Genomic DNA, 17,406 nt, shown 5'->3' on the forward strand with positions numbered 1-17,406 from the left:
GAAGATATCGTATTAGCCGGGACGACATGTTTTTTCAGTTATTGAAAGTTTGTTCTAGTAGCTACGTTGTAGAAGATAGTCAGTCTTTCAGTATATACTAGAATAAATTAAGTATGCTAAACCAAACTGAAGTCTACATTGATGATATTAGATAAACATTTTTCTTTGTTCCAGCAAACAATGCCTTGAACTTCTTGTTGCTGCAGAGCTTGGAAAAGACATCAATTTTTATGAAGGTGATAACTATATGTTTTATATTAGAGTAAATCACTGTGCTGTTAATTATTTGAAAGGATCCTCGTTTTACTCATTGTTGTACAGGTCTGCTAAATGGAATGGCATTAAATGTGATAAAATTTGTGAATTACTTCCACTATTGAAAAAAGCAGGTAAGCTGAATCTAGACAATACATAAATAACCAACAGAATTTTAAGTATAATCCCGATTTTACGTTCCCACAGTTAACGAAAGATTAGTTTAGTCCAGAAAATTATAAAGAATATGACGACGACGACTGCTGCTGCTATGATGATGATGATATTATTATTATTATTTCGTTTTATCAGAAATAAATTTATTTCTTCGCCAAACTTCCTTTACTCACACAGTTTCGACTTTCTTTACCACTCTTCATCTTAGCTCTTTAGCCATCTCTTTTCATTATATTTGTTAAATCCACAAGTTTCTGATTAGGTAATTTTCTGTTAATTAGCCCAAATTCATCTAGTAATTTTTTCTTCGTAGATACTTACTTAGGCCTTGACCTGGCCATCCACTCTTCTATTATGTACCCGAACATGATCAACCGCGATTCTTGCCCGGGCTCCCTTTATTAACTGTGGACTTGGGACATTCCATGAAAAGTGACCAAGATGATGAAATTTTATAACTAATCAGAAAATAGTTGTTTGTCTTTCTAAACATTCTCCATTATAGTCGCATTATAGAACATACACACTATTTTAAATTGAAATCATGAACGTCACAATCTGAACGTGTATATTCAATACTGACGTCGTATTAAATTCTACATGCTTTTGGGTCTACAAATAAAATTAATAAGTTTAACTTACAGCGCATGTATAAAGTACGGACTGAAGAATATGTTAAAGAAAATCAAATACGATGAATAAATTTTATAATAGTAAAGATATCCATCGCTCAGTGTGAAAATATGTTGTGTAACGTTTGTTACAGAAATTTACTGTTTTGTGCTATAATGAAAAATGGTTTCGCTATTCTGATGAAACTTTATCTTATCTAATATAACGAAACATTTTAACTTTCTCTAGAACTTACTCGTTCAATTCAATAAATCTGGATGAAATCACGTAATGAACGTTATGTTATGTATTTAACAAATTTTACACTTCATGAGATAAATATTCTCAACTTTTAACGAAAAAGGTTTTAGTTGGTGGAGTATTTACTTGTATTTATTTTTAAGTGTATTCCAACATATTCTGTGCGGTAAGCGAAGAGCCATGTTGCATCCCAGCCTTCAAATTCCCCGCGCTTATATGAAGAAAGATCATTGAGTAACTGAAAGTGCGGCAACGCTGTACAGATCATCTCGTGATATGTTGTCGCGTTCAGGAAACTAGCAGCGCGGAGCCTACTTCATAATAATGTGATAGGAAAAAATATATTTAAGGTCTCATAACCTTTCACAACATCTTAAAAATAATTACAATGGATGTACGTATTTCAATGTAACAACGAAATAAAAACGTTGAAGTAACATATCCACGAAACAATGGACACTTTTTCAGCAATACTCCTCTCACACAACCCAGCTCCCACGATTAAAACACTCTGAGTCCGAATGTTGTATATATTCAACGGGCTTTGCACACACGTTGAGCCCGATCGTTGTGTATATATATATCTATATATATATATATAGTATGGCGCTAAATTCGTTGTACAAAAGCAGAGGAGTGATTCCTGGGAGTAAAACAAACAAGAAAGTTCCAATAAACATAGGGCGAAAACCCCATCGTTTACGTGTTATAGGCTGCCGAAATCATGAAAAATTGAATTGTAAAGGTTCATAGCTCCAAAACTATGGGACCTACCTTGGTCGGGTCAAGACTTCACTTAGGAACTAGTATGTGCCCAATCCAAAAATGCGTCTTTCAGAATCCTGAGGTGCTTCCACAACAATTTTTATATAGGGAGTTTGACTACGGACCTATGATATAAAGTACTCTCCAACTACCTCCATAAAAATTGTTGCGTGAGTACCTTAGGATTCTAAAACATGTATTTTTGGATAGAGCAGATACTAGTTCCTAAGTGAAGTCTTGACCCGACTACAGTAGGTCCCATAGTTTTGGAGCTATGGACCTTTAGAATTCATTTTTTCATGTTTTCGGCAGCCTATAACACGTAAACGATGGGGGTTTCGCCCAATGTTTATTGGAACTTTTTTGTTTGTTTTACTCTCAGGAATCACTCCTCTGCTTTTGTACAACGAATTTAGCACCATACTGTATATATATATATATATATATATATATATATATATAATGAGACATTAAAAATCAAAGGATAAAAAATGTCTCGGCAATCATGTGTTCACCCAAGTTGTTCTGTGATCAATTCCCCTGCCGAATGTAAGAGAGACAAAGGTCCTTTTTTTCTTTCTTTCAACGTAAGGAAATAAAGAATATGGAATATGCTAGTATAGGTGATGAGGGCTGTTTTTGCGTCTTGTCATCCACTGTAAATCACGTCGCACTAATTACGTTTTCAACACTTCCCTATGGTTCGTAGGCGTCAAAAACTTACACATACTCTCATATCATATGTGTTCATTGCAGTAAGATGGGTAAACGTGCATTTATATTTTCCTGAGTATTTGTCTTTTTTTTTTTTTTTTTTTTTTAATTTAAAAAATATGGATATTCCTTCTACGAGCGGCGGTATTACAGAAAGAGGAGGCAAAATTTTGAGCAATAATGAAATTGCAGAACTGATCATCTCCGACTCAGACGGTAACAAGTTAGCTAGTAATGACGCTGATTATTCTGTGCTCAGTAGCGTGTCCGGAAATGAACAAGACAATAACTCTGTTTCAAGTGAATATGAGGTTGCACCAGGAAAGGAAAGAAACGCGTTGTTTCTTTTCGAAGGCAGATTCTGATTTACCTTAGAGCGATAAAATTCAAGTAAATACAAAACCTCTGTTTAGTGGTGTTCCGGGAATTGATCAAAATACTGGATTATCTACAGAGCATTCCCCATATAAAGTGTTTCAGCTGTGTTTACCGATGAAGTTTTATAGTAGAGAAAGAAACGAATCAATATGCAAAACAGCAGATTGAGAAAAAGAAAAATTACTAAAACAAAAATCTTTGTTTTGTGAGTGAAAACATATTACTTCAATTGAAAACAAGATTTTTTTAAATACTAATTATTCACATGTGGCTTGTACGGAAGCCAGCTGTACGCGATTTTTTTCAAATCAACTACGCAAGAGCTATCAGTATGTCAGTCAAATGGTGGAAGAAGCCGTTTTTTCTGCTGTTTGACTTATCATTAGGTCAATGCTCACATACTGTACAGAAAAAAAGCAGGAAAACATGACGCACTTCGAACTTTTTATGCGAACATAGTAGAAAAACTGTTGCACTCAGCAGGCATTGAAGTACAGGGACTATTGCAGTTTTCACCCAGGGAAGGCTGGTAGCTATTACACATACAGAGTTCCCCCAATTCCCGCATATCCTACTAGAGTAGAACAAAACAGATACAAAGTATGTAGCATCCGTACGGTGAAAGGAAGTTAAAAAAATTACTAACGTTTATTGTTTGATATATGCAGTCGGACTTTGCGTGGGAAAGTGCTTCGAAATGTTCCCACTAAATAGAAGTACTGGAACTTCTAAATCTGAAAACAGGTTTTCTGTAAATAAAGTGTGAACTCAATATTACATATCAACTAAAATTGTATCATAATAATAAACTTTGTGAGTGTACTTGTTTCTGTGCAATTGTATTTTGTATTTTGTACTAGAGGGGACCCCTCTAAATATGCCCTTATTATCTGGTAACAAACAAATAGACGTGAACAGAAAACAATTTTCGTTTTAAATGTCGATGTTGATTTCCAAGTTGGAATAGTTAACGATTTAAAAACCCTATGTTACGAAGAGAAGAAAGCAGGATTCCCTCGTTACCCTTCAAAACGGGATTTTCCCTAATCATCCTCTGCATGACACTCATTTTCATACTGTGCTATACATACATTTGAGTCTCATTCTATTATGATTATTATCTTTCATAATCGAAATAACAGAACAAAAACGGGATTTTACTTATTTAACACTTTAAATTAATTTATTTCGAAATTTGATTTAAATCAACGATTAAAATGTCAACCAATAACGGATTTGGATATTTTTAGATTTTCGCCGAAATTACAGAGATTGATTTTTAAACTTCTGGTGAAGTCGTCTTTAAATTATAATTCACTAGAGCCTTATTTTGGATTTTCGCCGAAATTACAGAAATTGATTTTTAAACTTCTGGAGAAGTCGTCTTTAAATTATAATTCACTAGTGTCTTATTTTGGATTTTCGCTGAAATTACAGAAATTGATTTTTAAACTTCTGGAGAAGTCGTCTTTAAATTATAATTCACTAGTGTCTTATTTTGGATTTTCGCTGAAATTACAGAAATTGATTTTTAAACTTCTGGAGAAGTCGTCTTTAAATTATAATTCACTAGTGTCTTACTTTGGATTTTCGCTGAAATTACAGAAATTGATTTTTAAACTTCTGGAGAAGTCGTCTTTAAATTATAATTCACTAGTGTCTTATTTTGGATTTTCGCTGAAATTACAGAAATTGATTTTTAAACTTCTGGAGAAGTCGTCTTTAAATTATAATTCACTAGTGTCTTACTTTGGATTTTCGCTGAAATTACAGAAATTGATTTTTAAACTTCTGGAGAAGTCGTCTTTAAATTATAATTCACTAGTGTCTTATTTTGGATTTTCGCCGAAATTACAGAAATTGATTTTTAAACTTCTGGTGAAGTCGTCTTTAAATTATAATTCACTAGAGTCTTATTTTGGATTTTCGCCGAAATTACAGAAATTGATTTTTAAACTTCTGGAGAAGTCGTCTTTAAATTATAATTCATCTTGTCTGGAATTGACTAGAGCCTTTTCTTGTTTCGATGTTAATGTTGGTGGAGATCCTGATTTTGGACTGAACCGCATTAACTCTTTTAGCTGAATTGGTTGAAAATAATTTGTAAGATGCAGACAGAGTTGTGAGGCAATTGGAAGATTGAATTCAAATTGTCAAATAATTATAAACCAATATTCTAGAACTGGTCAGCGTTTGGATGACTTTTGGCTAAATAATTTGGATACTGCAGTGGTGGATGTTCTTAAGATGATCGTGCTTTTCTTCTATGAAAATTCAAATCTAGAAGGAGAGTTTTCGGAAAAAAAATCAATAGCACGCACCTTCCTTTAGTGATCTAGAGAAACTATCCATAAGCAAATCAATGATTCATTATGCACAAAATGCTCGTACTCGTTTTACAGAAGCCACAAATCACCGATGAGAAGATGAAAAGAAACAGGAAAGAAGCTGAAAACAAAATAAAAATAATTCTGAACTAAGTTGAAGCTAAGAAGACTAAAGTAATAGATGGTGTGCACAATATTGATTAGCAAATAAAGTGTTTGAAGAAGTTAAATTGATACTATTGATTTTTTAAATGAGTAGTCGTTAATATACCACAGCCAGTTTTTATGCAATATGTATATCCAATCTTTTTTCGATTGAATGTTTCACTATGTTTTTTTTTTCCTTTCACGTGTTACGAAACTTCCATGATGTGACTAATGTTTCAGGGAAGATAATTTATTATTTTGTACAGGAATTCTTATTCGGTCATTGTGTAATTTCGTAATAAAATACGCTATACGTAATTACATAATAAAATACGTTTTTATATTATTTATTATTCTAATTGATTAGAGTAAAATGCATTACTTATGTATCATTGTTGCATGTTTTCTTGGTCTTGTTTTTTCTGTCAACATGAAAATGTATTTTTTCTGCCGCAGGTCACTTTCTGCAACTGAGAAGCATCCATGCTCCATGGTTTTCAGCTAACCTCTTTGTCTTCATGTACCGTATTTTACGGACTATAAGACGCACTTTACTTTTTAAGCATTAAAAAAAAAACACTAACATTTTTACCAGTTTTATTATTAGAGTGCAAAGCCAGACTTAAAAAAAAATAATTCTTAGTTTGTAAAACCGAACTGACGTTTGAAATCCGTGAAAATCGTCATCTGATCTTTCTTCTTCTTCTTCTTCTTCCGCTCCCTCCTCTTCGTCGTCATCGTTGTCCTCTTCATATATAAGATGGTCTTCACTGGCATGGAGAGCGTTACTTATGACCATTTTTAAGACTGGCGGGAATTTTAAATCAAACTGGGCATTTTTATATTAATTTCGAGTATAAGACACCTGAATTTTGGAGACAATTTTTCGGAAAAAAGAAAGTGCGTCTTATAGTCCGTAAAATACGGTACTATTTTCTGTTTTGATACCGTCTACCAATTGTAGCTCCCTCTTTCTCTTTCCTGCCATCATACACTAGCACATCCCTCATGATACAGTCGCTTCTTAGCAAATGTCCCAACCAGTTTCTCTTCTTCTTTTCAATAATATCTAAAATTATTCTTTTCTTCCCCACTATTTCTAACATCCTCTCGGCCCAGCAAATTCTCTCCATTCTTCTCCACACTCACACTTGGAAAACTTCAGTTGCTTTTCCATTACATTTGCGTAATGTGCATGTTTCTGCCCCACAGTACAATATTTGCCACAATGCATTTTAAGGTATTTTTCTCAACTCTTTATTCAAGGTCCTCAAAATAGACTTTTCTTCCTCTCAAAGGTTTATTTTGCTATTCCTATCCTTGTTTCTATTTCACGTTCGTATTTCATATCATCACTAATAATAATACCCAGGTATCGAAAACTAGGCACCTGTTCTAATTTTCTCTCTTCTCACTTCTATGACAGCAATCGCTTCGTTCCAATTACATATAAGGAAAATTTCAAAAAAATGTTCTGGAAAACCAGACCAGGACTGCTTTCCCGTAATTCTTGTAACCACTTTACTACTTGCACGTACACAACTCCATACTGATAATTATACGATTGTTAAGTTCAGAATAGTGGAGTATGCTTCCACGCGTGCCCAATTTAGTCAGCGTTCTAAAAATCAGCTTTATTCCCCTTTGTTTTTACATACACCTTGTATGTAAAAAATGTGAACTAACAATTCAATTACAACTCGCTGACGTCCATATTAAACCCTCAATATATATATATAGTCTATAACATGTCAGTCGTATTATATAGATATATAGAAATTATTATCACATGATGATGTTCTTTATTTTTACATTGTTTCAATGTACCATCTGTGCTAAAATGTGCTCTCATTTACATTTAGGTTTGAGTATGAACGTTAATCAACCGGATGTTACACCACCTCTTATTAATGCTATGGACTTCCTTAGGGGAAAAAAACTGCTGAAAGTTGCTGAAGCATTAATTGAAAATGGAGCAGATGTTGACTATAGATCCAGGTAACAACTAGACATAATTGATTTCACTGATTTGAGATATTGACTTGTTGAACTGATGTTGATGTTGTTTTCTGTGCACCAGTTTTACAATTTATGTTACAGACGTCTGTGTTCCGTTTTTCTGTCCCGAAATAAGTGTTTCCATTCCTTGACAGTTGAGTTGAGTTGATTTTGAGTTTAACATCTCTTTTAACAGCGAGGCTATATGAGACGGGACCTAGTGATTAACGTGGAATCAGAACCACATTAACTCCCGCCGGGAGTCGAACCCGGGTTTCCTACGCCAAAGGCACGTACGCTAACCGCTTAGCCACGAATGAGTTCTTCATTGCTTGACAGTCGTATAATCCATCGGAAGAGTGAAAATAATTTACGTTGATAAATAAATAAATAAAAGTACGACCCTACATTCTTACATTCCTGTGGTAATAGGAAACGGATTCATGTAGTTTCTATTTATTTGTTGCCGTTTCCAAATTATTATATTATATAATTCCTAGGTTTGATTTTTGTATTTAGGATCTCTCTTTCATGTTAGGGAAATACAAAGATAAACTCACGTCACTAATACTTAGATGAGGATACTGTTATAGATTGTTATTGTTTGAGTATTTGTGTCAATTTTAACACTTAATTGTCATTAGTTAGTATTCGTTATGCTTTACTTTCTCTGAGAGATGGTGAGTCAAACTGCTAAATTATCTTTTGTGGGCTTTTAGAATGTATCAAGGTAAGGTTCGTTTTCCTGTTTGAAAATGCTGTTAAATGAATGAAAGAAAAGCAATAGACTGGATTATTGTGAGCTTATGTGGATTCTATATGTTTATTTTATTCAGTTTGGTTAAAATAAGAGAAAAGTAAGTATAAGGGACTGATCGGTCAGTAGGAGTACAGAGTAGAAAACAGGTAATTACTGAGGATTGAAAAATCACATGTTTACGTTAAATATTAATAATAGATCACGGAGAACATAAGATAATAACTGAACTGTGATGAACTGACAGAATAAAAGTGTAATAATTGAAAGAGAAATAATACAATAAATACAGGAAATGATACCAGAAACGTGTCCAGGAAAATAGTACATATGCTTTTTGGGAGTGATCTAACTTTGTACTTATTTTCAACAGAGGAGCAAGGAAAAACGTACTAGCAATAAAGATCTTATGAAAAACTAAATAAACTAAATAATATTTATGTGACCCCCTGAGACTCTCTGGATACGTGCCTGAATAGTAGTATAAAATCATTGACTTGTCTAGACATAGGAGTAATATGGACTACATGTGTACATAATATAGTATTAGGAAGATACAAAAATATTCAAACTTCATTTAGAAGTTAAGAATTCGACCAATGAGGCAGGCAATTGTAAATTTAATGCCTATACCTTCCTGTCGGCTTTCGATTGTACACAACACCGCTCCTTAAAGAGTAAGAGAAAAGAATACGGAACACTATTATTTCTACTGATGTATGACAATCGAGATATAGAAGTGCGTTAATGCGTCCGCTAGGGCCTTTTACAGTCTACGTTGTTAGCAGTCGTACAGCCATTCACATAAGTATCTTCCCCCTGATTGCTGTAACTCCATTAGGTCGAGCCCATCACTTTTGCTTGTATCACAAGCGCCTGGACAGAGGCAACCAAGCTTACACGATACATTTCAATCAGCCAACAGTTGACAGGTCCATGGAGCACTAAAACAGGTTTTTGCTTTGGAGTTGATCCATAAAACATTTCTTCATTTTAAGATGATTCTGTATTGTTTAGTGTGTGTTGTCCAATGAGTGCCGTATATCAAAGACTCGTAAGTGCTTCGGTGTATAATGTATTATTTCGCTACATACTGCATATAAGAAGAAAGAAAAAGCATTGATTACATATAAGCTAGAAAATTGATGTACTAAACTGAAAAAATCAAATCTAAAGCAATTGAAGGTTCTCGTGAGGTGCAGACCAATAACAAAGTGGGTTAGTTTTCCAGGAGAGTCGCCATACGGAAGATAAATTAATGATAGACAATACGTGACGTATCTCGCGAGACAGGATTATCACATACGATTGTGTCTGACGTTGATCTGTCTCCAGTAGCGTGCTAACAGGCTGCACTCGCTCTTCGCACGACAGTAGGGTGGCCTGACGGCACTGTGGCTGCTATGCGTTCACGGCTCTCCTTGGAAGCTCTAGCTTACCTCCCACTGTTCGTATAGTAACACTGTACCCCACACGTCTCACTTACACCGTCACCTCACACACTGGTATCATTTTCTCGTCGTAGCACCAGCGCATTGCGTCGGAAGTGCGAATCCATTTACTATACGGTAGGTAAGGTATCGACTAACATGTGCTAGATGTAGAGATGCAAAAAAGCCGGCTTTTTTGAATCGATGGTTTTTTGCACATAAAAAGCCGGCTTTTTTGGGAAAAAAACGAGAATTTTGGAAATTTTGGCTTTTTTCATTTTCATGATTTTTCTGTTTAAATAGCTTTCTTATAGTATGCTCTAAAGTTAAATAAGATTCCATGACCTGAATGCCATATTTCGCTCTGGAATTCACCATCATGATGGATGGAGCACATGGTTTATAAATTAAAGTAAACATAAATACGTAGTATTTGAGGGCAATTTTAGAAGCTATTTAACTTTATTTTAACTTCTGAATTATATACAATTTTTTCTTCTCTAGATCATTTGTTTTTAGTCATCCGTGTTTCACTTCTTAGAGCTTAGTACTCTAGTTTCTAGCACATAATTAAACTTATGTTTTTCAATATATCCATCAGAGCGTACGTTTTTCAATGTCTGTCAGAGCATACTTCCACATTTCCGTTATACTGTAGCTGTGCAATGATTTAACAATAATCTCCCGGACACAACCTTGAATATCATTTGATAGAAATAATCAGTATCGGATTTAGAAAAATATTTGGGAGGGTTTTTTCTGAATAATGTTTGTTTTTTTCTAAAAATTTCCAACTTTTATTTAAGAGGAGCTTAAGTTTATGAGTACAGGCATAACAAATATTTTGTTTCGTTTGTATATTGAGCTATAATCTTCCAGATACAACCTTGAAGACCATTTTATACTGATAATCAATGGCGGATTTAGAAAAGTATTTTGGGAGAGGCTTTTCTTATTAATGCTTAGTTTTTCTAAAAATTCCTATTTTTTATTTGAGGACAGCTTGAAGTTTATGAGTAAAGGCAAAACTAATATATAGTTTGTTTTAGAAATTCCCTAATTTCGGGGTAGAGGCTTCAATCCGAAAGACATCCCCACCCTAACCCTCTTCGCAAACCCATCACTGCTGGTAATTAATAATAACAAAGATTTAAAAACGATTAGAAAGTAAGTCGGCCAGGACTCACAGTACACTCACTATCTCTACATTCACAGATGGAATTAAGAAAAACTTTTGTTAAAATGGTCGAATGTGGGGTTGAATCCCGGACTTCATGATAGAAGTGCGAAAGCTAACCACTCACTCATGTTTGTTGTGCAGTTGTGCTTAACTTAAATGTATTATCTCTCTCTCTTTCCTGTGGCCACAAAAGCTCTCCATTGACTTCTGTCCTTATCCAATTCAATCCAGTTTCTACTCTGTATTCCTATTTCTGCTAGATCCATCTTAATATTGTCCTCCCATCTGGGCCCAGGTTTTCCTAATGGATGTTTCCCCGATTGGATTTCAAGTTTAAACTTTGAAAGCTTTCCTACTTTCTTCCATTCTGGCTACATGACCTGCTCACCCGAGCCTCCTAGACTTGATGACTAACGATGTTTGGTAAACCGTATAAATTATGTTGTTCCTCCTTATGAAGTTTCCGCCATTCCCCATTCCCGTTCCTCTTGGGTCCAAATATTCGTCTCAGAATTTTATTCTCAAATAATTTCAGTCTGCGTACTTCCCTCAGCGTAAGCGACCATATTTCACAACCATAAAGCATAACAGGCATGATTATCATTTTATATATTTTAAGCTTTAAATTCCTTGATAGAATTCGCGACTACAAAATATTTTGAACTGAATAATAACAGAATTTCCTGATTTTAGTCGACATTTAATTTCCTTGTGCGTATGATTTTGGTCTGGTAATACTGATCCAAGATATTTGAAAGTATCCATTGTGTCGAAAGTATTAATTGATATTTTAACGCATTCATTATTTGCCGTAACTTCCTTGTATTTAGATCCCTCTGCATTTACTCATGTCCCTGCAAGCGTTTAATAAGGCCTCTGCATTTCTTTCGATCGTTCTACCAGATTTACATCATCAGCATACACCATAACCTGGTGAACACCATCCAACTCTAGGGCCTGGTTCCTATCTTTGATTTTTCTTATAGCGTACTCCGGAATAAAGCTGAATAATAACGGCGATAACGCATATCCTTGTTTCAGGCCAATCTCAACGTGGAAGCTCGCATTTTTCTACTCGGACTTTACTCTGGAATTCATTTAAACACTTAAAAAAAAACTAGCTTTTGCGGTATTCCAAATCCTGTAAGAATGTTGTACAATGTTTCCCTCCTTACCGAGTTGTAAGCCTTTCTAAAATCAATAAACAGTTGATGTACTGGGTAATATATGCCCATTTCTTTTCGAGTATTTGTCGAATGGTAAATATCTGGTCGATTTCGACTAAATTCACACTGATAATCTCCAATAATTTCATCTGCGTATGGGGTCAATCTTATTAAAAGAATGTTAAGAGAAATGCCTCGATAATTATTACAATCAAATTTGTTGTCTTTCTTGTGAATTGGAACAGTGATTGATTCTTCCACTCTTTTTAAATGTATTTCATAGTTTTTCTTTTTTTATAAAAAAAAGCTTCGTAACTATATGTTGAATTTTCTTGCTAAAAATTCAGAAACCTTCAGCATTGGGTAAACCGTGATGGTGTTTTTATATTTTACAGCTTAGGAAACTATACGCTCAGATGAACTGTCTGTTACGTATATGATCCATGAACAGAAAATTCGATACTTTCCCGATTCTGAACAAGCTTAAGGAGCAGTCAGTGCATTACAGAATTTGGAGTTTTACCGATTTTGCAGATCCGAAGCACCTGATAGGTGGTAACATATTATTATGTATCTGATCAATCAGTGAAAATTTGTTCGAAATATTCATACAATGTATATGAAAGTTAAAACTTTACTGAAAAATTTCAAGAATGTACAGAACCACCCGAAACGAAGCTCTTGATGTGCAGATTTCTCTCATGTTTTTCTTTATTTTGTTTCAAAAAGAGGGTGTGTGATATTTTGAAGTAAAAATACTACATACAATTTTGCTAGTTATTTGTGCATCATTTTTAAAGTACTTATTGTATATAAGAGGTTAAAATATTATTACATATATTGGTTAGTCCTTTGGAATTCATAATGTAAATATGTTAAGAATTTTAAAAAATCTTTTTGAAATTTATGGATTATTTTCAAGGTTTCATATTATTATCTGCATCAACCACTATTTAAATGAGTTTTTTTGTTGTAGAGAAGCGAAACAAAGACTGCTTTATCAGTTTAAAGCAAAATTTTCAAAAAAGCCCAAAATTTCCCAAGCAAAAAAGCGATGCAGAAAAAACCGAGTTTTTTTTCCAAAAAAGCCGGTTTTTTTTCCGAGCCCTTGCATCTCTAGCTAGATGTGAGAGTAACTAGTTCCGTTTCATTTCGTATTTACCCAGTGTTACCACTATTATATTTCCAGTTCCCGTACGTATACCATGCGTCTGTTTGACTCAGTTCCTTGTGTGTGGGGGGGGCGCGGTGGCTCAGTGGTTGAGCGTTCACCTCTGGTGCTTGGGGTCCCGGGTTCGATCCCAGCCCCCGCCAAGTGAACTTTGTGGTGGACAAACACCATGCTCGTGAGTTTTCTCGGGGTTCTCCCGTTTCCTCCCACTTTCTTCATTCCACCATTTCACTCATCTCTCATAATCACCGTCTCCTTTAGCCTAACCGGCATAACCGTGGGACGTAAAACTTAAAGATTTCATTTTTTTCCTTGTGTGTGTGTGTACACAGACACCAGTATCCTGTTTTTGATATTCATTTCGAATTGTTGCAAACACAACCTATGTATTGTCTTTGTTGCACTTCATCCTCCCTTCCACGTAGTCGGGTTATACAACTATGCACAATTCTCTTACAATTGTGCAAGTGCTTGTGATCATCCATCATCACGTAATGATATTGGTCAATGTGTAAATGGTTACTCCTCTCATATCCTCTCAATTTATGTCTTTCATGACTTCCACACAGTCCTTCGCGTTCTTTGGGGAACCTCTGGCTCATTCTTTGTGTACATGTGATATTTTCATATTCGGACAATCTGTGTCTTGTTTCTTTGCGGGCTGGATGTACTTAGATGAATTGTTGTTGTGTTACTATTCGTCTCGAAAGCTAATTTTCCCATACTTGGACACTCGTAACACGTGACAGAAGCCGTTTTCGACTTTCTGTTGCGTAAATATTTTGTTTATATGAATAGAGTCACCTCCCAAGTGTTGTAAACGAACTGTAGGAACGACGTGTATATACTGATATTGTCAAAGTAGTGGGTACACACTTCTGGAAGTAATAACGTTGTGTGCTAATACGGTACTGGATCACCTTTAGCACGCAGTACAGCTTGAATTCTGGTAGAAATAGATCTAAAAGTCCTGAATTGTTGTTCTTTAAATTTGAAGACATTCTTCAAGCAGAACTGTCTCCAGCTCAGGTGGAGGCAATGGCGATGGAAATCGACCCCGAATTCTGTTTTCCAAAATAATCTACAGGTGTTTGATGATGTTGAGGTCAGGAGACTGGATGGCCAAGGAAGGTTCTGAATTTGCTGTAATGTCATGGAAATTATCCCTGGATAAGGCCAGCGATATTTATGAGGACGACATCACATTGGAGTATGAGGTCACCCTTCAGAAACAATATTTGTACCATTGGGTAGACGTGGTCATTTAACATTGCTTGACACGCCTCTGCAAGAATAGGAAATGTGATAAGGAGCACTGCGGAATACCATGGTATGATGCTCCTGATCATAGAATCGCCATTGTGTTTTATTTATTGTCCACACTATATCAGGGCCTGAGAAGTACAAAGTAGTATAAGTCATGAAATATTAATTTCACAGGAGAAACGAAAAAGCGTTTGCGAAACAATATTTTGTTGAACTGCATCGATTGTTTATTGACGGAAAAATTTGTTCACTTCCTGCGTTCCAGTTATCCACATCTCAAAATGTTCCTGGTATCTCTCATACTGATATAAGTAAAGAAAAATATGATAACTCAATTTCGGCCAAAAAGTGACTTAGCATAGTTTACCTTTCAGCCCTAGATATGCTTTATGCAGTGTTCACTAAACTTCCATCCAGTGATGAGGAAGAGGATAATGTTCAAGTTTCCCAACCAAATGATGCATTTTGTGGTCGTTGCAGTATTGTCTTTTAGTATTCTGGTCTGTCACTAATGACTTGGCAATAGCACTACAGCCGTAAAAGCTTATTTTATTAAGTTCCCTTCTCACTATTTTGGTTGATACTGTAGTGTTTAGGTATTCACTCATTCATTTCTGCATACGTTGTGGTGATTATTATTATTATTATTATTATTATTATTATTATTATTATTATTATTATTATTATTATTATTATTATTATTATTATTATTATTATTATTATTATTATTATTTCACTTCCAGGATGTCTATCGGTCACGAAAGTCACGAAATCAGAAAATGGTCATGAAAGTCACGAAAAGGTCACGAAATTTAGCTTTTGAGTCACGTTTTTTTTTTAAGTAAGTACAGATTACAAAATGTTCTATAAAACGTCAAAATTCACCACCAAAAATGTCTATGGTCGGCTTTAGACGCTACCAAATCGCAAGCAAAGTACGTTTCTTTCGCATGAATGAAAATTCGGCCTAATTCGCACCCAAATTCGCTCTTGAAAAATTTTAGGAAATTTTATGATTTGGTAAAGAAAAGGTCACGAAATGTCATTGTGGAATTTTAGTAGACACCCTGACTTCAGTACGCGGTCTGTTCTTGTCTTGCAACGTGATATTTTTCCCACTATTGTGGCTCAGTAGATTCTGTTCTATCCTGCATTGTGTATGCAGTCATGATTTTCGATACTGTACCTCATGTTTCACCGCATAAAGTCGCTGTTTGGGCCACAAGTGCCCCAACTAGACACGTACCAACAAGTACGCCTCATACTCAGTAAGATCTGACTTATTGTTCACTCGCCACTTCAGGATAATGTCTACAACCGCGCTGCCTCTCACTATTAGTCCATAGTTCCCATTAATTACAACAAACAAGAGGAACATTTTCAGTGTAATTGAAGATAATACAATTTTCCCAGTTTTTACACTATTTTGATCGTGTTCTGTGTGTATATATAATGTATATAGATATTTCAAAATGTTACGACTACTGGTCAGAGTAGAGCATCTTAGGAATAGGATCTCAGATCTGCGAAATGAGTCTGATTTTAAGTTGTAATTTAATTTATTATTATTATTATTATTATTATTATTATTATTATTATTATTATTATTATTATTATTATTATTATTGCTGCTGCTAACGCCCCATAACAGTAATTGGCATAAAGAGGTGTGCCAAAATGGTTTGGATTTTAGTTATTTCTTTATATTTTCCAGGGACGTTCATCAATATTCAGTTTTCCTATAAGACGAAAGGTGCTCCGAAACCATGCACGTTTCCTTTGAATCTATTTTTATTAACGTACTGCGTGGTCCTGAAATGAGCGTATCCCTAATTAGTGTTTTCTGACGGTTTTAAGTTTTACCCACATTTGTTTGGTAACATCGGCTGGCAACATTGCTATCTATATTAATTTGTTTTCTGCTTGATAATAGTTATTTGCAGTGAAGTTGGAGTAATCAACAATGTATGATCAAAGTCCATATGGCATTAAACAAAGATTAGTTCTTGCGGTTTGGCTTCACGAAAGGTGCTACACAGGTGACACCATGGAAAGTGTTAAAGCGAAATTCACAAACCGCTTTAGTATTAATCCACCAAAAAAAGCAACAATGTTGGGGTGGGGGAAAACGTGCATTTGCTACGGGCAGTGTGAAAGGCCTTTCCCAAGGCGGTCGACCGATAAAACGGAGGGAAACGTGTCGTGAAGTGGAAGCATCAGTGCAGCAATCGCCTTTAAAATCAACACTTAAAAGGTCTTTGGAGCTTGGTATTCCTCAGACCACCATGGTGAGGCACATGAAAGAAGATCTAAAATTGAAGGTTTACCGTCCAATGCATGTGAATGAACTGAATGACGCCGACATTGATGCGCGAAAAGAGGCATGGAGAACTCTCCTTAAGGCGTTCCCTTCCAAACGATCTCGTGGTACAGTCCTCTTCCCAGATGAGTGTGCTATCTACCGGAGTATGCATTCTCGGAACGTTGTAATGTGGTGTAAGGAAAACCTTGGGTTTACAAAGAGATGGAGAAAAACGTACCACACGTGATGATGTGGGCCGGAATAAGTTCAACACACATTTTTGGGCCTTTCTTCGAAGACAATGTTAATGGACATTCTTACCTGGAGATGCTTAATAAGTGGTTGGTGCCTCAATTGGAAGAAAATGGCATCAAAGACACTGTTGTGATACAGCAGGATGGAGCACCAGCGCACTTCGCGATTCACGTGCGCAATTGCCTTAATCAGACGTTTCCTGACCTTTGGATTGGAAGATGTTGTGCACCTTCACCAGCTACCTT

The 17,406-nt window shown here is 35.3% G+C and overlaps 1 protein-coding gene across 7 annotated transcripts in view; it reads left to right on the forward strand.

Annotated features, from left to right (window-relative positions):
* The window catches only part of LOC145686463 (uncharacterized), a 135,014-nt gene that overhangs the window by 110,188 nt on the left and 7,420 nt on the right, over positions 1-17,406 (forward strand). For 6 of the 7 annotated variants that reach the window (XM_081759795.1, XM_081759793.1, XM_081759797.1 and 3 more), the window contains exons 9-10: positions 175-389; positions 7,499-7,634. In XM_081759795.1, coding sequence (XP_081615921.1) covers positions 175-389; positions 7,499-7,634 — 351 coding nt within the window. The remainder of the gene's footprint in view (positions 1-174; positions 390-7,498; positions 7,635-17,406) is intronic. The other variant, XM_081759799.1, reaches the window with a different exon arrangement.

Source organism: Thermobia domestica, chromosome 5, assembly GCF_964235325.1.
Source record: "Thermobia domestica chromosome 5, izTheDome1.hap1.1, whole genome shotgun sequence".
NCBI classification, from domain to species: Eukaryota; Metazoa; Arthropoda; class Insecta; order Zygentoma; family Lepismatidae; genus Thermobia; species Thermobia domestica.